This window comes from Maylandia zebra, linkage group LG2 (genome assembly GCF_041146795.1).
Source record: "Maylandia zebra isolate NMK-2024a linkage group LG2, Mzebra_GT3a, whole genome shotgun sequence".
Taxonomy (NCBI): Eukaryota; Metazoa; Chordata; class Actinopteri; order Cichliformes; family Cichlidae; genus Maylandia; species Maylandia zebra.
Window position 1 is genome coordinate 23,700,404 of NC_135168.1, and position 26,798 is coordinate 23,727,201.

At 43.0% G+C, this 26,798-nt stretch overlaps 1 protein-coding gene across 4 annotated transcripts in view; it reads left to right on the top strand.

Annotated features, from left to right (window-relative positions):
- The window catches only part of glra1 (glycine receptor, alpha 1), a 119,651-nt gene extending 94,354 nt beyond the window's left edge, over window positions 1-25,297 (top strand). For 2 of the 4 annotated variants that reach the window (XM_004552061.4, XM_004552063.4), the window contains 2 exons: window positions 812-958; window positions 20,622-25,297. In XM_004552061.4, coding sequence (XP_004552118.1) covers window positions 812-958; window positions 20,622-20,906 — 432 coding nt within the window. In that variant the 3' untranslated portion in view covers window positions 20,907-25,297. Of the gene's footprint in view, window positions 1-811; window positions 959-20,597 lie in introns of all 4 variants that reach the window. The other 2 variants (XM_004552062.4, XM_076890238.1) reach the window with 1 other exon arrangement.
- The last annotated feature ends 1,501 nt before the right edge of the window (window positions 25,298-26,798 follow it).

A 26,798-nucleotide genomic window follows, 5' to 3' on the forward strand; every position in this document is an offset into this window, starting at 1 on the left:
ACATATGTGGACGCCAGGTCCTAGGAGGTTAAATACACACTGTCACCCATCAGTCAGTGAACATCTGTTGTGAAACCTCGAGTTGAGGGGTGCAGCCAGCTGTGGTCACAGTCCAGTGATCATACCCTGGTTTATCTTTCTGTCCTAATAATGATTTTAACTTATCAAATTTACTGAAAGTAGCTGAGCTGAAAGTATGATAAAGTATGGCGAGTGTTTACTGAGATCAGGTTAGCAGTAGGCTCAGTTTCTGACTTTGATACAAGCAGAGGACACACGGGTTCACTTTTTCCTTTTCAGACTTTATGCATTAAAGTCTTTTTGGAGGGTAAATGAAACATTATAAAATAAAGTGGAAAAATTAGCAGAAAATACCAAATTTCAAACGAAGGGAGCGTCTCCTGAGATCTAAAACCACAGAGCTGAAAATAAAAAATAATGTATTTGTTTCCACATATATCATCTGATTTATGCACTCATTGTCAGTACAATGAGTGCATAAATCACACTTATCTGCATCAGTTACAGCAATAAATGTTCCTTTATGAACGCTTATTTTCATGTCGCAGGAGCATCATTTGGTGTAAATTGGTCATTTGAGAAAACATTTGGAGTTTAAAGTCATGAACTGAAAATGAAGCCGACTTTACAAACTTTCTCTAATCGACTGCCTCCAGCCTCAAACCAAACAGGGTGAAATGATCTTTAGATGCTCGTTAGATTTTATTAGGGTTTCTTTTTTTTATCAGCAAGTCAGACACGACGCACAGAGACCCTCTGACGGCCTCTTCTTTCCCATCTCCACTAACAGGTGTCGTACGTAAAAGCCATTGATATCTGGATGGCCGTCTGTCTGCTGTTTGTGTTCTCGGCCCTGCTCGAGTACGCCGCCGTCAACTTCATCGCCCGCCAGCACAAGGAGCTGCTGCGCTTCAGACGGAGGCGACGACACATGAAGGTGAGCCGCCTTGAGCGTCCATGGCACGGCCTCACCTTTAAATTCATGCATTTTTACATCTCCGCACCGAGTCTGTCCTTCATGCAGAACTCTGATGAGTTATATTCAAGACTTAGAATTTGTTCATATCACAGAGGTGTCTCTGAATAATCATAAAATTAATACGAATCATTTTGGGCTTCTGCTTTTTGCTCTTGACCTGATTTGGATTAACAGAAAGGGATCTTTGGAGAGGAAATATGAAACCAAAGTTGTTTTATTGATGGTCAGTTATTTCACCAGTCCCAGCACGAACCAAAGCACGAGAGAAACTAATATTTTAGATCTACAAATGTGCAGTTTTTACAGATAAAAATGGAAACTCACTTTCAACGCAAGAAAACAGTGTGTGTGTGTGTGTGTGTGTGTGTGTGTGTGTGTGTGTGTGTGTGTGTGTGTGTGTGTGTGTGTGTGTGTGTGTGTGTGTGTGTGTGTGAGAACATCAAAATCCCAGCTCTCCTCCATCCTCAGGCCTTCTGAAAAATTCACGGCGTGTTTGATATTAGCTTTTTCGCAGGCAACGCTCGTCATCACCGGGCAGAAACACAAAGCATCAATGTTTGATGGGCAGAGAGCCGAGAATGATTAAAGGCTGAGCCGCGGAGCAAACACAGACGAGGCTCATAATGGATCCACGCTGTAAAAGAGAAGAAAGCACACATTAAAAAAGAAACTCTGCTGAGCTCTCAAACTTTTGTTTGTGGAAATGCAGCAGTCAGAACAAACAGTGCCGAGTGTGCTGCAGGGTTTTTGTGTGTCTGTGACATCACGTGCTTTTCATCCAGGTAGCCTTGGAAAAATCATCCCAGCGTGTTTCATTGATTTCTGCTCAGATTAAACACGTGTGGTCAGTAATCAATCAGAAAACCACATCCTCTGCTTACAGATGTTCATATACAGATGTCCCATTAGTTAATCTGAAGAAAGTCAAACCTTTAACAAGTATGCTAACAAACATTACAGACATTTTTTTTATTTATTAAAACAGTAAGCCACGTAGAATAAACAAACTAGTGTTTATTTTTACGTCTGAGTATTAATCCATCCATTCGCAGCTTCCTGGTGTTGTTAAAAAATAAAATGTTGAGCTCTTGTAGGAAGTGACACGTATAAAATCTGCCCCAGGAGCTGGCTACAATTTGGGAGAGCCTGTGAAAAACATACAACACTGATTAGATGTTTTTATCACTAAGAGGTGGATAATCACATCAGCAGCCTTCGTCTTTCTTTGTTCTGACATCACTGTGAAGTCAAAAACAAATAACTCCCAAAACAGTCTCCATTTTTCATTAACTGTCAAACTGCCTAAAAACATCTCTTCTGATGAAACGAAGATAGAGTGGAGACCTGAAAATGTGTCGCTTTATTTAATTCCTCAACACTGTTTTTGGATATTTGGTTAAAATGACAACGCACAAAGTCAAATTTCCCCCGGAGGACAGTTCAGACGTATCAGAGCCTTTTTTTCTTCTTTGCCTTCTCTCTGCTACTTTCTTAGGTTAGCTTTTATCTTTGCAGCATTTAATCAATCAATGCTATATGTCCAGTTGGATTTATCAGCGCCCGGCTGCTGTATTGAATAAAGAGTAAAGCTGTCAGCCCTGCGGGGAGCTGAAGTGCTGCTTGACAGTGAAACTAGTGGTTTGTGTGGGTGAAGGGCAGGGAAATGCAAACGCCCACAAGAAATGCAACATCGTGCCTGCAGTAAACAATCCATACAGCACCCATTGTGTGTGTGAGAGAGAGATTGTATCGTTATAGCTGGTGAGCATGCATGAATGCATCCGTGGGGGCTGTCGTGCGTTTTGCTGTTGTAGGGCATGTGTTTGTGCTCGCTACTCCTGGAGCTGCCTGATTGAGTCTGACATGCTTTAGCGTGTGAGCGTGTGGTCATGTATTTATGAGGACCTTGTGTCCTCGCGGGGTGACGGAGGTCCTGCCCAGTGAGGCCGTTGCGTTGTAGACATAAGAGCAAGATTAGACTGTCAGTTTCAGAATGAAGGTAATCACGATTTAGGCTGGACATGCAGAAAAAGGCGGGTTTAAGACGTTTGCATTAAAAAAAGTTAATGTTATTAGTGATCATTATTATTAATACTAAAGAGCCTTAATGCATGTTTTTGTGGGTCGGTTCAGTTTTATTTAAATACCACCAAATAACAACAATAGTCCCCTCAGTCGCCTTGTGCTGTAGAATAAAGGTCCTACAGTAATACAGCGAAAACCCAACAATCAGACGAACACCTATGAGCAAGTGCTCGGCAAAAGAGGGAAAGAAAATCTCCCTTTTAACAGGAAGAAACCTCCAGCAGAACCAGGCTCATGGAGGGGTGGCCATCTGCTGCGAAGGGTTGGTGGTGAGGGGATTCAATTCAATTCAGTTTTATTTATATAGCGCCAAATTACAACAACAGTTGCGTCAAGGCGATTTATATTGTAAGGTAGATCCTATAACAATACATACAGAGAAAAACCCAACAATAATATGACCCCCTATGAGGAATCACTTTGGGGTTCAGGGAGGGGCGCCCATCTGCTGTGAAGGGTTGGGGGTGAGGGGATGAGGACAGGACCCTGAAAAGATACCTGACCTGAACCGGGCCTGTTGTGTATTTCCTTGTTTTTTTTAATCATGTACCGACTGTTCTACAGGTTTCCAATGATAAAGCTTCTGTTTGAGTCTACATCCCTAAAGTTTATCATTCTGATGAAAGTCTGCAGGGGTCATGTAAATCCATTAAAAACCATCATCGAGACCAGCACTCGTTTTTCCTGCAGATTTCTTAAAATAGACAGTGAGCTGCCGTGGTGGAGGTTTGGGCTCACTGCCTCTATCAGATTCCAAGAATAAGAACATGAAGCAGGAAATTACCATAATGTTTAACAAACATATGGAAACAGAGCTCTGAGGACTCTGACTGACCCACCTCTGCTCCAGGATCTCAGGCTGTAGTCAGAAGTCGGCCCAAAATCAGAATGTAAAATCAGTGTAAGACCTTTCTTTGAGCGCACCTGAAAGTATGATGTCATCCCGTGATGTCACGCTTTCTACAAAAAAGCAAACAAATGTTTAACCCATAATCTCAGGAGCAAAAGTTCATATCATTCGACCTTCACGGAGGAGGATCGAGGGGGAGGGGGGGAGGGATTTTAGTGTGGCTTTCCAAACTCAGGAGGAAACTTCAGCATATATAAAAATGTCTGACCCACAAGCAAACAGCGGTATTCCCAAATGAACCCCACTAACGGAGTGTGATTGAATCCTCCCTCCACAGAAATCTCAGTCCACAAAGGCACCGTGAGGGAGAGAGAGAGGGATGGGAGGCCGGTCTGTGGGAATATAGAAAAATAATCCAAAATAAAATATATAAATCTTAAATCCCATTGTGGTAATCGCCAATCCCCCTGAGCAGCGATGGGAGGTGAAGAGGTAGATTAGCAGTCCGGCTGCCGCTGCACTTTCCAGGGAATCAGACACTCACCCCTCTCTCGGCCCTCGAGTCCACAGAGAGAGAGTGAAAGAGGACCGCAGGCTCAGGACTGACCCACATCTGCAACACCAAACCTTTTGCATACGTTTGTTTTATCTCACACTCTCTGTGTGGCCCTGCAATGGAAGCGGGGTGAATGTAGGCCACGTTATGCAATTTGAGCCTTGTACACGGCAGCCCGTCTGTCGGTCTTCCTGCCTTTACATCTGGCCATTCGGAATCCTTAATATTTATTTTAAGCTTGTATTACAAAATAGGTGAATTCATGTTCTGGTGTTCTTATATAACATCATTTGTTTTTCAGTTTTTGTGTCATGTTGTGTAGTCGGGTTTTTGTTGAGGTTGTCTGAGGTGACCCTTCAGTCACCAAAAATCCTCTAATGTCATTTAACAGTTGATGTCTCCGCAGCGAGCGCAGAGTTTTGTATTTTCTTATATAAAAAAGTGTTTATTACATTCATCACCAAGAAAATGTAAGAATCATAAAGTGGAGGGAAAAAATATGTTAGCATGTATCAGCCTGCTTAGAAAGTGGGCGACTATAAAGTTATCCATGCAACAGTCTCTTCTGCATTTTCACACCACAGCCAAAGGTTTAAATAAAGGAAGATTCATGTGGGAATAGGATACTGAAAAATATCAAAATTACAACAATTTCTATATTAAAAACAGAACTAGGCTGTTATTTTTAACTATTTTGGTGTCACTAATATTATAAACTACAGTAAATCAGCCTGTTTTAATTCAGTTTGCAAACATGTCATATTTGTTTAAACACATCACAAAGACTTTCTGCTGGAAGTCAGATTTAAAAAGTTTAAAAGTTTCATTTTTGGAGATATACGTCCAGAGTTAAAATGTTTCTCTGTGCTCACCTTTAATCCAAATCTTATATATTTTTCAAACAAAACTTTCTGAAAGAATTTTCATACACAGAAAGGTACCTGATTAATTGTAGACATATTACAGTATATGAAAAGTATGCAGGGACAATGAATATCTGAATAAATCAGTCAGTGCTTTATTCAGAGCTCAAAGCTTTAGTGACAAACGGCTTATTAAATACATCCGAACTGCTACCAAAGTAATGTTGGCGAGCTTTACAGAAAACAACTCCGGGGTCAGTCAACTCATTTTGCGAGTACAGTAACCTGGGATACCACTGGTCGATATTTTCTGGATGTCCACCATCTATATTGTTTTAAACTCCATCCTGGAAGGATGAAGGTCAGCTCCTCCCAGATCTTGATCTCGTCTTATTGGCCTCTTGTTGAGTGGAGTCGGACCGAGCCAGCCAAACAGCCTGAACTCAGCGGCCTGAACTCGGTGGCCTGAATCCCACAGCCATAACCCAATGGCCTGAACCCGATTTCCCAAACCTGGAGACCTTAACCTGACAGCTTAACCAGCTTAACCTTAACCAGTGGCCTTAACCTGGCATCCTGAATCCGACAGACAGCCTGAACCCAGCGACCTGAACTGGGCAGCTTGAATTTTATGGTCTGAACCCTGACAGACAGCCTGAATCCGGCAACCTGAACCCCACAGCCGTAACCAAACCGCCTGAACCTAGCAGCGTGAACTCGACGGCCTGAACCCGACATAAGAACCCTGCCTGAAATAAAAGGTGCTTACCTAAGTCAAATATTTCAGGAGTGCACTTATGTAAATCTACTTACTCTCCACCACTTGTGCACAACTCATCTCATCACAACACCTTAACAACAAGAGGCTACAAGGACGTGTAAGGACGCAAAGAAAACAGAGATCAATTCGAGGTATTTGCATTTAAAGCAGGATTTTGCTGAGAGGTCTGCATAATTTGGTGGAAATGGAGGAATTCTTCAAAAGTATAAAACAACTTAAAATTCAGCTCCTTGGGTCTTTTTACTTTATTTCAGGCACAATAAAAATGGAATAAAATGATCCCTTAATAAATGTATGAGCACCCTCAATAAGATCATCACCATTAATCCCGACCGCTGTGAAGGAAATCTGATGACAACGAAGCCCCGTCGGCACACAGCGAGTGAGAGGCGTTCAGTCCTTGGGCGTCACTCGTTCTTAATTAACCTCTCTGGCCAGTGCTTCTAATGTGACTCTAATGTGATCCACAGCCCTCCATTACGGCTGCGAGAGGGCTATCAGTCAGGTTTAAGCTCGCTGCAGAGGAAACTGTCACCGCTGCGCTCCAGCACGCCTAAACCTCACTAACACAGGACTGCTCGATCAAATCTAAATTCCAGCTGAGATGTAAAAATAACCGCAATCTAACCATGATTATAACCTGGTGTTTTAGAAGCCCAGTCATTAGCACAGTTAAGTCCTGTCCTCATATATTTACTGCATTTGCTGTCCCAGATATTGTGATGTGATTCGATGATAGGGTCTTTTGTATTACTGTAGTCTTTACCTTACAGTATGAAGCACCTTGAGGCAACTGTGATGTGGAAATAAATAAAACTGAATGAATGAAATGAAATGTACGATAGCTTCAGGTCATCACTGATGATCATATACACCTCAGGCTGTCTACTTGTCAGGAAGTGACTATGGCTGGATTAAAGGGTGAAGTGTTAAGTAATTAGCTAATGCTTCCTACCTGCATTAGACAGATAAGCCTGTTATGCTAAGGCTTTAGGGAAAACAATGGTTGGAGTCTGCAGCACAGCCTAAATGATTGTGACTATGTGTGATGAACTTACCTGGTCACTTTGAGGATAGCAACCAGGTCTGTAACTTTGGCGATCCAATATGGAGACTTAAATAAGCTAGAGTCAGCCTGCTATCAGTTTATCTGTCATAAATCAGCGATTAACTGTGATAAATTAACAAAAATCACAAATCTGTTGAATTTCTGTTACATAGAAACGAACTACATTCAGAACCTCACAGAGAGAAACAGAAGTTCCTCCACAATAGTGACAAGAGAGTCCTTACTGCAGAACGGCCATCCAACTGACCTAAAAAAACTAGAATACGAGTTCCACTAATCAGCTGGGACCTCGTCTCTCTGTGTCGGACTGAGATTGCTTGGAGACAGGTTGCCTCCCACTAGGTGTTATTCCACTTAAAATTCTGAAAGTGTGACATGTTCCAGGGAAGGCGTTTGCCAACCAGTTACAGGAGAACACAAAACTCTGGTAAGATAAACAACTTCCTTACGCCAAACAGAGGCTCTTAGTATTGCTGTTGTTGAGTTGTGTTATTATACCTCTGTTAATATAACAGAGGTATAATATACTTTTATTTTGGACAGAGATTAATTTCCATGATAATCCAGAGCTGCTGGAAAACACTCTGTTAGTGCTAATTAATATACAAATGAAAAACTAGAATTTCACTAACGAAAACAAGAGTTAAAGGCAAGATCACTAAGCAAAATAAAATGTAAAATGATTGGTTTAAAAATCCTTCTAAAGACATTACAAGCATCGGTTTCACCCGTGTTTCCTCTACAGGTACCACAAACTGGTTGGAATTATCTACAGGGACCAAACCAGTTTGTGTATCAGGCTGTAAACACGTTTATTTCTGCTGGAAGGTTTTAACACGGGAGTCTATGAGGGCTGACTCACTGCTGCCCCTTCTGGTCATTAGAGGTTTTGGCTTCTTAGTTTGATTAAACTTTGGGGTGTGACTGCCAAACAGGTGCCCTCGCTAGTCTAGAACTAGTTTTCTCTGAGCTTATTCGTACAGATGTTCAGAGCATCTTGCTGCATTAGCATGAAAATTAGTGCATCACTTCCAAGCACTGACAGCAGCAGCTTATAAGGTCACAGTAACAACTTCACAATCAGCGGAGGGCCAGCTGGCACATACACAGAGGCACATATGTGACACCAGTGCACTCGTACGTGTGCTCAGTCAGTGCCGTGACACTCGGGCCGGTCCAGAGCGAGAAGAAGCAGGATTCAGATGTTGCTCGCACATATAAACCTTCGTATTGGGACACGTGAGGATCTGTGGTACGAGTTAAATACACTTCTTGAGGGGTTCCTGTCATCTAGTGGAGTGATTCCTTCCTGAAAGAGAATAACCATCTGTGCTGACTTTAGCCCTAATATACATTAGCTGTGTTTTAAGGTAATTACAATGGTGAGCACATGCCTTCCTCTAAGTGTGGTAATTGTCGTAGGACGGTACATTGTAATGGATTAGAGTAATTATTCCCCAGAGCGGTTTGTTTCCTGCCATTCTGGCTGCAGCAGAGATGAAGCGCTATGAGCTGCAGCTGAGTACAGTTGGAAGCCGCTGCAGTCGGAGTGAACAATGTCCTCGAGGACTTTGTGGCTCTTATGCAACTATTGAGATGCATGCTGTAAAAGTGCTTTGAAGCATCAAGTGCACATATACAAAAGTGAGAGTGAAAGGACAGCCAGCTTGTGCCTTGATTTCTTGGGGACTGGAAATCTTTGGCTGAAATCAGCAGGTATGCAAATCCAAGTGAAAGCCGCAGCCTGCTGTCGCTCTGCTCCCCGCCCCGGCTCGTATTTCAGCATCGGACGGAGCTGTGTTTGCGGCGCAGGTAGCCACAGCAGCAGCAGTTGGAGGAGTCCCAGTTGTGCTGATTTCTGTGGTTTCTACTCTGATGTTTTATTGATTTGTTAGTGACACTGATAGTTCGGGGACAACGAGTCAGAGAAAGAGCAGAAGCAATTGGACTCAGGATACCTGCTTCAGAAGGACGTCTAATTAGAAAGACAGAGCGAGAGGGCATCAAATAGACAGATACCGCAGCCCTGTGAGAGCAAACGCTGCTGCCAACGTCCACGCAGAGAAACATCCCCCCCTGCTGGGCGAGCACAGCTACTGCATGGGGATCAGATCAATAGCGCCACTCATCCTTGAAGGATAGGCCCGCCTGGCAGCAGCTCGCTTGTTTAACACAGTCAAGCTCTCCAGACTGAAAATGAGAGCCTCTTTAGAAATCAAAGGGAAGTCAAACATTACTGCCTTTGCCTCCGCTTCAATCAGGACTGTCTGCAGTGCCTTCCCTTACAATTCTCATTAGTATTAAGATGAAGAGAGGCCTTCGTTAAAAAATTATTTGTGAATTATCCACTGTGGAGTGGAGTGGCTCGCATCAGATGCATTAAAAGTGACTGCCCTGCGTTACATCCACAGTCAGAGTAACACAAACACTCAAGCACATCAAAGCAGCAAGCGACTAAAGCACACGACGGTCCTCTCCTGCGTCTCGTTCACCTTAAAAACACGAGAAAAGAAGGAGAGCAATGAGATGATGCTTCCTCCCCTGCAGCCTGGTCGGCCTTCTGGGAAGAGAGATGTGCATTTGGAGAAGAGGCCTGGGGGACATGACCTCCCCGCTGCAGCCTCCGTCCCACTGTTTTATAATGACAGCGCCTTATTAGGGAAACTGACATCCTGATTGATCGGCTATAATCAGCTCGTTAGCCATGATTACTCGTTTGGTGGTGGTGGTGGGGGGGGGGGGGGGGGGGGGGGGGGGGGTCGACATGCTGGTTTCTCTAAATGCCTTGATCTCACAGGCTGTTCGCCAGCTCTGAGAACAAAGGCAGATAAGAGAGCTCGGGGATTAGGAGGCCCAAAGAAGCGCGGTGTGAGCGATGAGCCATACATGGCGGCTGAACCTCTGGATTGACAGGCCGGCTGTTGAGTGGCATTCGGCATTTTTCCTGAGTCCCGATCAGGAAAATCAAGCAAAGTAGTGATTGAAAGTGCTTATAGCCCCTGTTTTCATCAAGCTGCTCAGTACAAGTACAGATTTGTACTGATCACACTACAACATCATGCAAATTTTTATTTAAATATCCATATTTATCTGCCGGACAGGGAAATGTGCCGACCTCTCGCCCTTATTGTAGTGCTGAAAGCCTCGGGATTAGTCAGACATGAATTTGCATGAGGCTCTCCATGTTTTCTCAAGAATAAAAGGATGACCTCTTGGCCAAGAGGCCATCCCGTACACTGTACTATCTACTGTGAGCTCCTCCTGAACTGGTTTCTACCAAAAAACCCAGCCTGTAAAAGGAATGAAACCAGAACAAGGACATGTAATCCTGATTAAACATGTAATAAAATGGAAATCAGCCAATCGCACAGATAAGAACCTCATATGTAGATGACAATAAATGTGTGAGCTCATGGACCACCACGATGTCTCAAGCTCAAAATAACACAGAAAACATTTTTACCATTTCTGTGGACGGTCAACCTTCAGCTTCAGAAACTGTCCTCACCTGCATTAAAAGCTAATACCAGCATGAACACTAACTGACACCAAAATGCAAACCTCAGATTGAGTGAAAAGGTGACGCGACTTCCCCGAAAGATATTTATGTCACACACGGTTGAAATGCAAAGAGAGGAGATACAGGAAGAGAGCAGCAGATCGTGTGGTTCATCATTCCAGGTCACACAGGGCACTCCAATATCATCACTGCCAAAGTTTTACAAAACATCATCAGGAACATCCATAAACTTTCCTCGTACGGCCTTCTGAAAAAATTAAAACGTACAGCTCTGCTTTCACTTGAGATGTAAATGAAGACAGAAAACTAAACAGCAGTGACATTTGCAGCGTTACTAAAGTTGGGCTAGCTGGTATATAATGATGTGCTACGTGGGGGCTAGCTACACAGCTATAGTTAGCATAATATAAACACAGTGAAGCTAACTTTTTTTGCTAACTTTTTTCTACTCGATAAAAGTTAACGTGAGGGTTCCTGATGGTTAGGGACAAATGCAATTGCATGGCAGGATACTGTAAACGGACCAAACTTCAGTCAGGAGAACAACTGAGATAATCCATCCACAATACGAGGTTAGTCATTAATATAATGCTGCATGGGCTGGGCTGGGCTGTAGTTACATTGTAAGGTTTTAAAAACTGAGCTTTAAGATGATGATAGTGATAATAAAAACCGAGAAAGGCCGACAGTGATCACCGGCTTTTTTTAGGGGCTTGTTCAGATTAAATAAAACAAGATATAAAGCATTAAATCATGTTAAAACACATCATCCTTAATAAATGCAGAGTAGTTTAGACCTGGAAGCAGGGTTCATACGTCATCACTTAACAACCAGCTAGGGGTTCAAATTAGGACTTTTTAATTTGCCTCATTAGAGCATCAGTGTGACAGATCTGTCAGTCTGAAGAACTGTAGCAGTTTCATGTAATGTAGAGGAGCAGAAACCAGCAATCTGTCTGATGATTCGCTGCAGGAAATTTCAGCAAGGGCATTCTGGGTAAACTTCCAGGCTCATGTCACCATAACGAGCATATGAAGGACTGGTTTTTCCCTACCTTTGACACTGTGACTCCTCCTCCTGGGTCAGAATCACAATCTCTGATATATTTGGTTGCAGTTTTTTTACCTGTGTTTTTCATGGAGATATTTTCTGTGCCCAAATCCAGGATTCATCCATGTTGGCAGGTTGTAGACAGCAAGCCTGTTCCCTAACCCTCCCCCCACTAGCAGCTAAACAGATCAGCTGCTAGTGACAGACAGACACCCTGGTCTTTATGAGGAATTTCGTGAAATAACAGGACCAAATTATTTAACAGTTATCATAAATGTTAAGGTTAGCCGTTTAGCTATTAGCAGTTACTGATATTGCCGCTTGTGAAGCTATCATTAAGGTAGCAGCTAGCAGCTGTGTTTAATTTGGGAGCTGACCACAAACACGATCTGTCCAGCCCATGTAACATCTGTAACATCATTATACAAAGCTCATTTAACAGAATTACAGTTAGTAGTGTCTCCAGAGTCTAATCTCTGTTCTCTTAAAGTCTCAGACTGAAGTAGAAAAACGTCTGTGGCTCTTTTTTAATGAAAATGGTCTCAAGTGTTGGTATGGTAAATGACTCGCTTACAGAATGCAGTTGGAAATTATTAATGATTCACATAAAGTTTTACTTTTCTGCTCTGAAACTTCACTTATAAGTATGCACAAGGACACAGGTATTAATATGAATTAACTTAATGACTGAGTGTCAGTAGCTCACGAGTGTACTCTCTGCACTGCTGAAGATGAATGAACAACTGCAATTTAAATGTTCTGAACACCCATGCTCACACAACTCCTGTTTCGATATCTCATTGGCACAAATACACACATTTGCACCTGTAACTACGGCAACTGAAAATAACATGTTTAAGATGGCTGATGTGGGCGTCGTGGGAGAGAATGTGGCTAATCAGAGCTGCAGATGATTGTTGAACAAGAAGGTCTCACAGTTTCTCCCATCTGTGACAGATTTTAATAATAAAACTGGGAAGCTCATTTCCGCCACCTGAATGGGAAAATGACTTGAAACTGAGAAAAGAACTTGGAATTTCAAGTTGAGGTGAAATGGCTAAAGGGTAGGCTGTGACGTGCGATCATTCAGTTTCATATAAAGCTTGGTTCCTTGTACTTGTACTGTGATGAGTCACAGGTAAAGAACGAGACCAAGCAACAGCTTCTAAATCGTCATCAGTATCGTTCATCAGGAGCGCAGCAAGCAGCAGCTTCCTGTTTTTTTTCTCGGACATTCAAAGGGTTGTACATGATGAATTCCAGCCCAGGATCAAACTGGAAATGCAAAGACTCGATTATTGATTATTTGACAAAAACCTCCTGAACCAACTGCAACTGTTAACTGCCATGTGTTCTACTCAGAGGCAGCTCCCACGACTTTACATTCCTCAGATTCAAGTTAAGGAGCTGCTGTTTAGTCACACTGCAGATCCATCATGCAGTGCAGCGTGAGGAGTCAAAATAATTGAAAACAGCAACTAGTTTTTTAAAAGTGCAGTTGCCACACCCACACCTGATAACACCTCGCAGGTTTGATGTCTGTGAAATGGGACAGTCCAGCCTTCAGATTTGCGTCACCGCTGTCTTGGTGGAGTTTAATAAACTCAGCCGTCTGCTCTTTGCTATCTAAAATATAACACGACACTGGAGTAAATTCTCTACCATCTCACACTCCTGTTTAATCAGTTTTCTGTTTGACGTTTATTCAGCTGTGTGAAAACTATAACTTTAGTCACAGCCAAAATGATTTACTCAGGAACAAATAAAACACTGAAAAAAGCCAAACAATAACATTTTTAAGTTATCTAAGTGACTTATATATCATGCTTAACTTGAGTAGCGAAAGTCCGTGCGGGGTCTGAAAATGATGTGCTCCAGTGTTCTCACCAACTCTAGTGAGCCTTGACTACCCGGTCAGCTATCGAGCTGGTGGGTAACAGACATCAGAGCACTCTTGCAATTATGTGATGTCTTGATAAACCGAGCAGATATTTGAAGTTGACACAGCTGCATTCTCGCCTGAAAATATGTTAAAAGTTTATTTTGTGACACAGAAAGAGTAATATTTCAAGCTCTTTAGTCGTCCTCCTCCGCCATTGATGCATTTGAAAAGTATTTATATTATTATAAAGATATTATAAATACTAGTTTAATGAATACAGTATAGCAAAGAGTAATAAGAGTAATATTACAACTAAGTAGCTGCCGCCATTATTGGAAACTGGAATTGGGTGGGCCGCGCTATTAAATCGGGGATAGGTTGCGCCACGAAGGATACACCTGACCTATCCTCAAATTTGGGGAAATGAAGGACGCATTTGTCGGGCGCATTTGGAGCAGCCTTCGAATTGGGACAGCCTTTGTTGCATCGCTGTGATGTAATCGGCCTTCAAATGTGGCCTCAGGAGGATGTGGCCTACGAATTGAGACACAGCCTATACCTGCACACAGAGCAAAGGAGAAACAGGTGAGACTAATGAGGGCAGGCAGACACAGGTGGAAACGATCAGGAGGGAAGACGAAAACATGAAACAATAAATCAGGAAGTGGAAACAAGACAAAGGCAAGGAAACGTGGGAGAGAGCAGGAAAAGTCCAAATAAGCACCAAAATAGTTTAGATAATCCAGAACAGCCAGATCACGTCCAGAGCTAATTTCTGACTGGATGACTCAGGCCACAAATGAAATGATGAAAAATATTTTGGAGCCCACATATATATATTTTTATATAAATATGAAAAGTGCCAAAGCAGCCTTGGAGCTGTGTGTGCTGACGTAACGGACCCACGTTACCACAAACTGAATGACATGAAGAAGAAACTCAGGAATGCATTTGAAGCATCAAAAACCTCCCCTGCAGCTGCCGTGCTTCCTTCTGCCACACAAAACTATAAAAGTGGTGCACAGCAGCATCTTCGACAAACAGCCACGCTAACCTTCTCGGGATGACAAATATGTTCCCGTGCCCGAGCGCAGTTATTTCACAGATAAAATCAAATCTATGCTGCGATGCAGAATCCAATCACAAGTGGCCAGACAGGAGACGGATCCTGGATGTATTTCCAGGTGTGAAGTGTACTCTGTCATAGCCGGATATCAGTCTCAACCTGCTGCTTATAACAAACTAAGTTGGGGTGAATTAAAGGCACAAAATACCATAGATACGAATGGAAAAGTTCACATTACTTGGATATTCCTGTCAGCACACCAGAATGCACTCAGCACTGACATATTGATGCTGAAATGTCCTAAAAAGCCTCAAATGGCCGTAATCGAGGCGAGAGGCAGAAGGGAGACAGGGAGAGGAAGTGAAGGGTGGTTTAAGATGGATCCACCGGAAAATGGATCGGCTGAGGCAAATGTATAATATATTTCCTTCCCCGGTGCTTGGCTGGAATTGCTTAGGGGGGAAATCATAAAGCGAAACGCAAGCCAAGAAATTCCTCCTCCAGCCTCTTTCAGCAGAGACTGATGCTGGCGTTAGTTGGGGCTGACACCTCTCTGAATCCTGTTTTATGTAAATGCAGGTCTCTAAAACAAGTATCCAAGGGTAATGTTAGCAGAGGAGACATGGAGGATGGCAGGCCTGATGCAGCTCGCTTTCAGCTTCCTGCTAATCTGCTCGATTACTCACATCAGCTGAGGCGGAGATAGAAACGCTTCAATCCAGAGATGAAAGTGTGATGGATGAGTGAGCTAAGAGGTCCTCTTCCTCTTTTTTCCACTCCTCTTTTAGCGTCTTCCCTCGCCTGCGCTGCCCCAGCTTCTTTCTGAGCATTCTACTTTTCAACATTATTTCATTCCCTTTTACCGTCTTTCATATTTTCTTTAACTTTAACTGTACTTGTTTTCTATCTGACCCTAGTCTTGTCTATTGTTTCTGTTCTGCTCGACTATCCCGTCTGTTTCATCCAGCAAAGTGTTCATCTACCAGGTACAGATTAAAGACGAGTCCAGTTATTATGATAAAATTTCACGTGACAAAAGGACAAGATGATGCTGAGAAAATCACACAAGCTTCTCTGTCACCAGTACCAATACAAATCTGGGAACCTTCAGCCAGCTCTGAGTGCCGACTCTCAGCTTCGGTTCAAGGCGGTGAACAAAGAATATTCACTAGGAAATTACCATGTAGTCCCTGATTTCAGGAATATAAATCATACAGAAAGTGTTCATCCTTAACACTTTGTGGAGAGTTCCCCAAAAACGAAACTTCCCGCAGGAACCTGAGCAGCGAGTGTTGTTACACTGCTTCTGTCATCCAACAAAAACCACGGGCACACTGGAAGCCATACATCACGCTGCCTCCACGTGGGAGACCTTCTCGGCTTTCTCTGTAATATGTTCTTCATGTGGTTCGTTTAAAGGCTGATGTTAGTTTTAGTTGCAGAGCTGGTCTGACGTCTTTCGATGTATTTAAAAAATCTAATATGGCCTCATTGGCCAATGATTGGTTTGCTGTAGAAAGGATCCAGTGATCATCCTGATTAGGATTATATTTTTATCACCACGCTGGCCTCGGGAGTATGGTTAGGCCACTCCTAGTGTTCCCTTGTTTAGCATGAGGCTAAAATATTAACCCTGACCTGAAGTGGTGGACATTAAGTTAGGGATGCACTTGCACCGAGAGCTCCTTTGCACTTGTTTACACAAACAGCTTGCAAATGTAATTGCCACAGTTGGAGTAGGTACTACACCGAGTTTGGAGCAGACTTGTTATCTGCTTCATTTATGAAGAGAAGACCACCCTTGAACTGGCTTTAACGGTCAATGTCATATTTGTTTTTGCCCCCCTGGGATTAAAGCAGAGTCTGCACTTGTGGCGGTGCAGAGACCAAACATCTCACGGTCCATAACTTTCCAGATTTCGTATGTGTGTAAATATGTTAGGATTCGATTTTTGGGCCGTATCAGAGAAGAGACATTAGATGAGCTGGATCCTTTGAGGCTCCTTTGTAGAATCCAAAGGGCAAACCTTAATTCTCCTCCGCCCATCCATCCATCCGTGGACTGCGCGGGCCCAGAGCTTGTGTGTTAATGGAGGGCATTTTTATAATTAGGCATAAATGTAATGAATCACCTGGTCCATGCGGAGGCGTTCTTCGATGGGTTCCTTCAGGAACCTTGTGAGTTCTTTTCGCCAAGTCTGCAGGCTGCAGGTCTTCCCCCCTTGTCCCTTATTGTTCTCCTTCTCTGACTTCCTTTCTTTTCGTCATTACTCCACCTTTTCTTTCTCCCTCTGCCGTTCCTCTCATTGTGTCTCCTCCTCACGTTCCTCCGCCCTCCACATTAATCACATGGCAGGCAGAATAAAGCAGAGCATCTGTAATAGTTTAGCAGCGTCACTGAAGGACAGGCAGAGGTCGGCTAGCATCACAGCTAATGCATCGACATCTAGCGCGCACGGGCGTGTGTGAGTGTGTGTGCGTGCACATGTGTGTGTGTGTACATGTATTAACAGTAATAGATGGCTTGAAGTGCATGCAAGGACAGAACGGGGACATGAGGCACTAAAAATGGATCGTTACCTGGTGGTCTAACACTCACGCACACACACTCACACACACTCTCAGTACATCTCCCTCACCCGGCTGCGCTGCTTTATTTGATCGGATTTTTGGAGCATTTTTAACCCTTTTCTCTGTGTTATTGATGATATCAAGACAAACAGGCTCATTATTGACTCTTTTTTAGCTCCTTCCCCCTGCTAGAAACCGGAGGCTGGTCTAACTGAAGAGAACTGAGGCGTCTGTTTGGTTGGCAGCTTGATTTGTTGCTGCTGCAGAGGTTTTGCGTCACTTTGGTCCTTCTGCTGCCAACAGTTACTCCTCCTGCTTTCGATTTTGCTCCTGCTTGTTTTCCGATCATAAAATGCTCTTTTTCTTTTCCTTTTCAGCCAAAATGAACTGGAAAGATTCCCTGCTGATAAGCTGCCACACAAACTCCCACCGTGGCCTGCGGGAACAAACAAACAAATGGCATTCAAGCGTGAACTTTACAACCTCGGCTTTTATCAAAAACTCTGAAGCCAAACAAAGACGACTCCTTATCATTGAAGCTAATTTTTAATTTCACGGGTGTTGTTTTAAGTTTGAAGGACATTCTGCGCTGTTTATTTTCCTCGTTTAGTTTCCCCACACGCCCTCGCCGTCTCTCAGCCCATGTAGACCTTTGTGTTCGAGTCCCTGAACCAGATAAGGAAGTCATTGTGTCTCCTGTAATGAAAAGGCAGGGTGAGTGGGGCGATAGGATTTTCAATATCTCGCCGCGCTCGGGTGAAAGTGCCATGCACGCGCCGTAACCTTGAGCACGGCGCACGTCAATCAATCCAAATCCATTCGGCCGCATCCTCCCGCTCCCCTTGGCGACTGAGATGAGCGTACGTGGCGTCCGACGTCAGCTCCTATCGATGACTTCTGCATCTAGGCTGAGCGAGTGTGATCGGCAGCGAGCTTTGGGGTTCGTCCCCCCTGCACGGCGCCGCTGGGCCATTCAGTCGAAATAACAATCGATGAGTCACAACCAACCACTGGAATAGCAACACAGGAAATATCATGATTTAGTGGTGCAGCTCTTAAAATTGCATCTTCTTTTCTCAAATACCTGATGGGAACTTGAATAGAAGACACCATGTTTCTCAAACACACTGCTGTTCATTAGATATATATATATATATATATGATACTTCTGTATTCATTGCTCATATTAATAAAGTTTAACACATTTCTATTTAATGCCATCAAAGATGGACACACCAATCAAACGTGTCATGATGTTAAAGTTGTGCCTGCCTACAATCAGTCAAACCTGCTGCCCGACCAAGAAATATCAGTCAGATTTATTATGGTTAAAAAAGCAAATCCAGGCTGCCTATCTATGAAAGAGATGATTGTGGTGGCCTTTGAGACTGGTTTGTTACAAGCGTTTTCTTCTGACTGATGAAAGGATCATATAAATCATATAAAAGAAACAATTTTTCCATGCGAGAAAGTTTAAGAATGATGGGACTGTTTTTTAACTGAGGTCAGATGATCCAAACTGGAGCAAAACTCTCATCAGTTGCCCAAGGTTTGGGGTTTTTTTACGACTTCCCTCTCAAAGTCATCTTCTCATTTCTGCTTGGACCACTTTTAGCACTGCTGCTGATTTTAGATTTCTCCCTGAAGTCCCCGAATGCCTCTTTGCTCTTTGCCCAAAATGCTGGCCCTTCAACTTGACTTTCATTCTGGTCACACAGATGAAGTCAAAGGGCCATTTTCAGATATTCATTTCTGATGAACACAGTATTGGGTCCATTTACTGTCTGCACGTTTGAGGTCATGACAAAATGTAAGAGGTCAAAATGGGAACTGCACGGAGTGATTTAAAACTAGAGAGCAGTGGTCCAAGGGCAGTGTTGGTCAAGTTACTTGAAAAAAGTAATCAGTAACTAATTACTGATTACTTCCCCCAAAAAGTAATCCCATTACTTTACTGATTACTTATTTTCAAAAGTAATTAATTACTTAGTTACTTAGTTACTTTTTAAAAACACGATTTACAACCTGAATAGGTGATAAAGCGATAGATCTTTCAGCCCAATTCTACTTTTTCTGCATAATCCATCATACAAAATGTAATCAAATGGAAAAGTTTCTTTTTAAAACTTGTTTTATTAGTTTTAATCTTTTAACTTTATGCATCAAGCAAAAATTAAATTATCTGCAACATTCTCTGACTGGAAGAAATTAGTTTAACATTTAAACCTATTTTCTGCACATTCCAGCACATAAAATATATATATTTTTTGTGTTTGCACTCAGTCTTTCAAATGGATGCAAGTAAAACACAGCAGAACATAAATAAAGTCAAAGACTAGCGGTCCTGTTGCTCTATTTTCACCTGTAAAGCAGGAGTAGGGTAGGCGGAGGTTTACCCTGGTGCAGGTGTGCCACAGCGGTCAGTGGAAGAATCCGCGAGTTTCTCTGTGAGTTTCCCATTACGTCGTAGCGCACTCGGTGTTTGCTTGGAAGTTTAAGGGGGGTTTTTTGCTGTAAAAAGAAGTTTTCTTCCCACGCACGATGGACGCTAATGTTTTTGTCACTTTTTATGGAATCAAACTCAAAGTAAGGTCAGTACTTCCACACTTTAAACGCTGCACGCTCATACTCTCTCCCACAGTCGATATGTGATCCATTGTTGATCTGCACACAGCTGTTGTCACGAACGTCGCACTCGCTTACGTCACTGTCATGAGACGTTCTCGCAAAAAAATCACGGTTTTAGTAACACAGTAACGCAGCGTTCCTACGGGAAAGTAAAGGTAATCTAATTACTGTTTTTGCAATAGTAATTCCTTACTTTACTCGTTACTTGAAAAAAGTAATCGGATTACAGTAACGCGTTACTGCCCATCTCTGTCCAAGGGCGTGCAAGAAGATTAGCATGAAGGGAACATTCAGGGGTCAAACCAGGGGTAGTTTTCGCTGTTCTTAACAGGATGGAATTGCACAGAGATGAATCAAATATTCTATATTCTCTCTCTCTCTACATACATTATATATATATACATATATATATATATATACATACATATATATATATATACACATATTCTTCTTTTCCTCTTTATTTTAATTAAGACAGCCAGCTGAGAATGAGACGCTAATTCCACCTTAAATTTCTGGTTTATTCAGACACACGGTCATGTGATAAAGTACTTCACTTCCTCGCTTTTCATTTTCACTCCACGTCATCAGTTATTTGTTTTGCATGACTGCACATCTCTGAAATTCACTCACACACACCTCTCAACAGTAACGTCTTTCTCTGGTTCCTAACAGCCTGAGTCTTGGCCTGTGTTGCAGGAGGATGAGACGGGCGAGGGCCGCTTCAGTTTCCCCGGTTACGGCATGGGCCCCGCTTGCCTGCAGGCTAAGGACGGCATGGCCATCAAAGGCAACAACAACAATGCCCCGACCTCGGCCGCACCCGAAAAGAGCATCGAGGAGATGAAGAAGCTGTTCATTAGTCGGGCCAAGCGCATCGACACGGTGTCCCGCGTGGCCTTCCCACTCGTCTTCCTCATTTTTAACATTTTCTACTGGATCATTTACAAGATCATCCGCAGCGAGGACATCCACAAGCAGTAGTGGAGAGCTGAGGAGGAGGACGAGGAGGAGAACGGTGCGAAGAGGAGAAGACAGAGAAAAGGAAACAGAGCGCTGACTTCGGTACAAGATCTGTTGCCCCTTTTTCCACCGAGCGTTCTCTCCTCTTCCTCTTCCTTCGCCTTCATTTGGTCGAGGAAAGTCACTTTCTTTGTGGCGGTCGCTCACCATGGCACCACCTGACGCCTACAGACACGATTTCAAATATTTATTATTGCTTTATTTTTCCTTTAATCTCCTCTCCTACCCTGAAACCTGCCCCGTTCCCGTCTCCTTCCAGCTCCTGAATAATCCGGACCGGTGCAATAGCAATGCAGTAAAATGCATGATATATGAATGTGGCAATATATTCAAGAAACGAAAAGTTCAACTTTTGCAGGCATCCCAGCAAAAACTGTGTGGGAGCAGTCGGACTGAACAAGCGAGGCTTGTAAAAGAAATGTTGTGTTTTAGCTTTTTGTGTGACGACAGATATAATGCTATGTGACGGGTGGGTCGTGCGAGAGCAGTGTAATATACTCATATATGTTATCATAACTGGGAAAAAATAGGATGTTTGTTTCCACAGGTGGGCGTCTGGATTTAAAGGATTTTTCACCCAAAAAAAAGAAAAGAAAAGAAGGCGGGCCGATCGGTGCTTCCATTGAACAAAGCGATGCAAAGGTCGCGCTTTCTGTATATCGAGATTTGCTTCAAATGTGTACTGCAAGCACTCCTCAAAGCTCCCCCTTGCTCCCGCTGCCATCAAGCACCGTGAAACTGAACCGACCTGTCAATCACACGACTGGACGACATGGGACAAACTATCTCATTTATCCGTGCTCAGCGTGTTCCTCTGCCTGTCCTTCATTTCTGTTTTTTCGGTTGTTTCTTAATGAATTTCTGTGCCGACTCAACACGTGGCTCCTGCGGCGCTCTGACACGCAGGAAGGAGGTGCGCTCTGATGTCAGCAGCTGATGTCGCCTCGCAGGCTCCTGGGTTTTTGAGATTTCGCTTTGCTTTGGTGAAAGCGGACAGAGAACTACTCGAGCGAGGACGTAGCAACACACAGATACGTTTACATCTCCAGTAGTGCTTCCTTGCTTTGACCCCGCCTTAACGTGACGCCGCCCATCCCGCTCCCCAGCCGAGAGGACATATGTTACCTTAATTAACTGTATTCCCGCCTCATTCGTATGCACCGACTGTAGCTGCAAACCTCATAAAGCTACGCCGCCATCCACATGCAGAGGCTGTGATGAGGGGATTCGTCATTTGAGGCTTCATAAGTGTGACTAATGATTTTATTTGTTTCGTTTTTTTTTCTTGTACTTTGCACCAGGCTTCTCTATGCAATGATCAGTATATGCAAATATGATTTTTCCCACGTCTTGGCACCCTCATCCACATCCCGCTGCAGACAGTGAAAAAAGGTCTTTCATGCTTATTGGTCAGAATGGAGACAAAGGTGTTGCAAACTGCCCAGGCACTTCTGCCCAATGCACACGGATCAGTAGATGGAGAAAAATATATATAAATATATATGTGTGTATGTTTTAAACTAGAAATCTGAAGGAAGGAGGTGGAAGGAGGAGAGTGATGATGTGTGTGCAGTGAGAACTCTGACAGGCTGTGATGTGCAATGTTCTTTTTTTTTGCAAACATTTAATCAGTCTCACACTATCTTTTTCTGCTTCTTACACAAAAACCTGCCTTTGCAGCCAAACCTCAAAGGAGCACGTCGACGATTCTTTGTGAGACACCGGGAGGCCTGGCCAGTCAGAAACATTTTATTAAATTCCAGCTTGTGCGCTGGTTAAATTAGCCCGATGTAGCTATTATATATTATAGTTTGTGTTTCCTGGTTCTGTCCCAGTCCACAGACATACTGTAAGAGTCTTAGAGAGAGCGGATGAATATTTCCGATTATTCCTCTGATAACCTCTGATCAGTGAGCCACCAGCTGAAAGTCAACCAGCCAGCTAGACCTTCCTCGCTCTGACAATAAAACATGGATTATTTGTTTTGGTCTAAATATCAGACATGGGGAGATTGGCACAAAGTGCATCTCCACTGTTAACTGAAACAAACATTTCGCTGTCCAACTCTGCATTGTGAGAAAAAATATGATTTAAGAGGCTATAATTTCATATTCCTTTTATCCTCAGAGACAGAAATACAAAACAATATTTTCATTTGGATGATTTCTTCATTTCTCTCCTCCTGCTGTTTAATCCATGAATCCGCAGCAAAGGGATTCCTTAAAACTAATTTGGGTTTTGTGTCTTTTACAGAACATCTGATGTAGATTTTAATTTACATCATTCGCTTTGTCTCAAAGTACACTGCGAGCAATCCGAAGGGCTATGCTCCACCTCTCCCTCTGCTCACATGATCCCAGCCTGTTCTGACTTTAAAATGGAAGTGCCATAAAATCTGCTTCAGTCCAAACTATGCATCTCATTCACCGAATCATTCCCAGAAAAGGAAAACTGCTCAAAGCTGGGACCTCAGAGGTGCTTCGGTTACTTACAGAGGCCGTTTTATTTCCACATGCGCGGCTGTGTTTCCGTGAGCTCCGGTCGAATCCCCGCCTTCACCCTCTCACCCTCCTTATCGTTACACCTTCAGAGATGTGGGCACGGATTCAGATTCAGAGCAGATCAGACGGTTCAAGCAGGGAAAGTAAAAAGGTGGTGTTTTTTCTGAAAACCCACAAATATGCATGTTAAATGAAGACCTCACCCAGGTCCAAAGTCACACTTGTACTTCTCTGCTATTCATGTATGTGGGAGCAACGAAGCAAAACAAGCTCACTGGGCCTTTCAAAGGCTGCTGCGATGCTTCTCACACAGCGTTCTTGGTTTGACCAAAGTTCTCCAGAAATCACCTTAAAGCTAATTCCAGGTAATAAACTCTTTCAGTTACACGGGTCAGTCAAGCAGGTGCAGTACTTAAAAAGTAAACCGTTTAGTGCTGCTGAAAGGAATATTTTATATTTGTGTACAGGGACAAATCAACGCTGTCTTAAATGGAAGTGTTCAACTTTTAGTCCACCTGGCTCAGTCGTGGTGAGGCACACAACAAACTTTAAAATATCTTTTATAATAGAGCTTGAGGTGCAGCTCTTCCCAGCAAATGAACTTATAGATCCGTGCACGCTCGCCAGGAAAATCGTATTTTGTAGACTTGGCAGCTCCTCTGAGCGACACGTATGATGCAAACCGCCTCTGATGGCCTCTGTTTGCAGTGAAGCCTCCTCTGTGGTCACGGCCTGCACCCAGGTGGGAAACCTCAGCCGGCTCAATCTGATTAGGACGGCTCCTTTTATCTTCTGTGCCAAAAACACAAGGACATCAGTCGCCTGTTTTACATACACATGCACATCTTCTCGTGCCATATGGGGGTTGAATATGCAACAAAAAAAGAGGACCTAGAAGCATATCGTGCATCCATTCAACCACCATTTCCCAGCATTTACGGCCCTCCCCTCAGGCGTGGGTCTCGTGCGTGTCATAGTTGTTGTAGAGCTTTTTGTCAGGCCTCATGCCGTCGTATTAATCATTGTTCTCTGTGGGTTTGGGGGGCAGAGGGGGGGATACTGTGGGTTGGTTTTGCATCGCGATGTGATGCAAACTGACAGAAGGATGAGAGAGCGGGATGCATTTTTAGACGTTTATGGATTTTAAAGTAGCATGGTTTGATTTGCCGATGATTAATGATTCACGGGCTTTTGCAGGGTTTGTTTGATTCTCTTGTATTTTATTGTATGTACTATACAACCCGATGACCCCGAGGCAGAAGGAGAAAAAAACAGAGACTCTCGAACTGCTGTGAACTAAAGGAAACATTATTATGACGATTCTTCTTATTATTATTTATTTATTTACTTTCTTTGCACAAGTTGGAATGGCCTTAATTTTGCTTTAGTTGCTTCTCTCGTGTATTGGCACAAAGTGCACCTGTTTCGTTTGCCGAACTTACAATTATGCTCATTATGACGCTTATAATCTGAACGTGCACATCAGAGCAGAATGAAAAAAAAAAAAAAGTTCAGCAAATCCTTTTTATTTTTCATTAATCTGAGAATCAATATTTTGCATGAATATAAATAAAATGGCAGATATTTTGGCTTGTATAAAAAAATGTGAAGCAATTTGAAGAGAAAAAAAAAAGAATGTACCGTTTCTGCTGTATCTGTATATATCTAAATATTTACTGAAATATGTCATACTACTAATTCTATTAATGATTAAAGGTTTTCTGAACAAAAATCTCTTTACCTGTTTTTGAACATTGTCGAGGTTGTTGGAGTTGGATCTTCTGCTTTCTGTTACTCGACTCAAGGATCTGTGTAATCGTTCGAGAAAAAGTATTAAAAATTGCAAAGAAATCCCGGCTGCAGGTTGTTTTTATTTTAATAAAGGTCAGACTTCTTTGTTGTGTTTATCGTGCTTTCAGAATTTCTTTGCCCCACCTACTGCTCACGCAAAATTCCTGCAATTAGAGTGCTTCGCGTTAAGCTGCAGACAAGGGAGCAGGTCAACCATGTGTCCTAAAACTTGACGTTAGAAGTCGGAAAAATGCGTGAGTGTGAGGATTTCCTACAAAACTGCAGTTCTTCTGAAGTGTTCCTCTTCTGCAGGGGTCAGTATTGGCGGTAAACCGGTGACGGGGTCGTGGGTGGAGCAGCAAAAGCTGGGTCGTGTGCTCTGACCCAACAGACGAGCTGCTGTAGCTCAGACGGCCGGTGTCAGAACACACATAGCATCAGTGGCCACCAGAGGAACACCTCGCACTAAGGTTCATTATGGGACGGTAGGCCGGGGTCCCTGTATATGTCTGAAAAAGCAGTCGCACCTTTCCATCAAAACCTCTGATCCTGTTGAATCCAGGAATATGGCATGTGGCTATGTCAGGTACATGATGTACTCCAGGTAATGATGTTAGCACCTGGAAAAAAGCAGAGACCTCCAACGGGCTCAGGGAGGGGCTGCGGCCACCTGAGAGCACAGAGGAGAGAGAAAAGAGAGTCTAACTAAGGGAGGATTCGGGGTCACCTGGTCCAGCCCTAACTATATGCTTTAGCAAAAAAGGAAATTAATCTTAAAAGTAGAGATCGTGTCTGTCTCCCGAATCCAAACTGGAAGCTGGTTCCACAGAAGAGGGGCCTGAAAACTGAAGGCTCTGCCTTCCATTCTACTTTTAAGTGCTCTAGGAACAACAAGTAACCTGTGAGAGGTAAGTGCTCTAATGGGGTGATATGGTACTGTAAGGTCATTAAAATAAGATGGGGCCTGATTATTTAAGACCTTGTATGTGAGAAGCATGATTTAAATTCAGGGAGCCGATGAAGAGAAGTCAGTATGGAAGAAATCTGCTCCTTTGAATGAAAAGAGCAGATTTAAATGGCAGGTCCTTTAATTATTTTATTCCCATTAACCTGTCTGCATGGCTCTTACTGTAAAACACAGCATTTACTTAGCAAGAGGAAAGTTGACGTCATCATTTAGACCTTATCTCCTGCTGTACTTTTTCACTGGTGTTTGGAGAAGGACCAAGTTGGATATAATATAAAAGGTGGATATAATGTATTTAATATAAAAGAGGAGGCAGCCAATATGGTCTGGACTGCACAAGTGCACACATATCATCAGTGTAAAGTTACAGATTTGTATAGGAATCCACGCCTGGAAGCAATTTAAATGTCTGCAGCACGACCACAGGAGCTCCACCTGAGCTTTGTTTTTAATCCCTACACGTTTCAGATTTGGGGGGTTGTGTTTTTTTCCCCATCAGGATCTGAGGATAGATCCAGAAAGCTCCAGAGAAAGCTTCTAAGTTAGGTGTACACTATGTTCCCCATTTTCAAACAAACTGGAGCTTTTTCAACA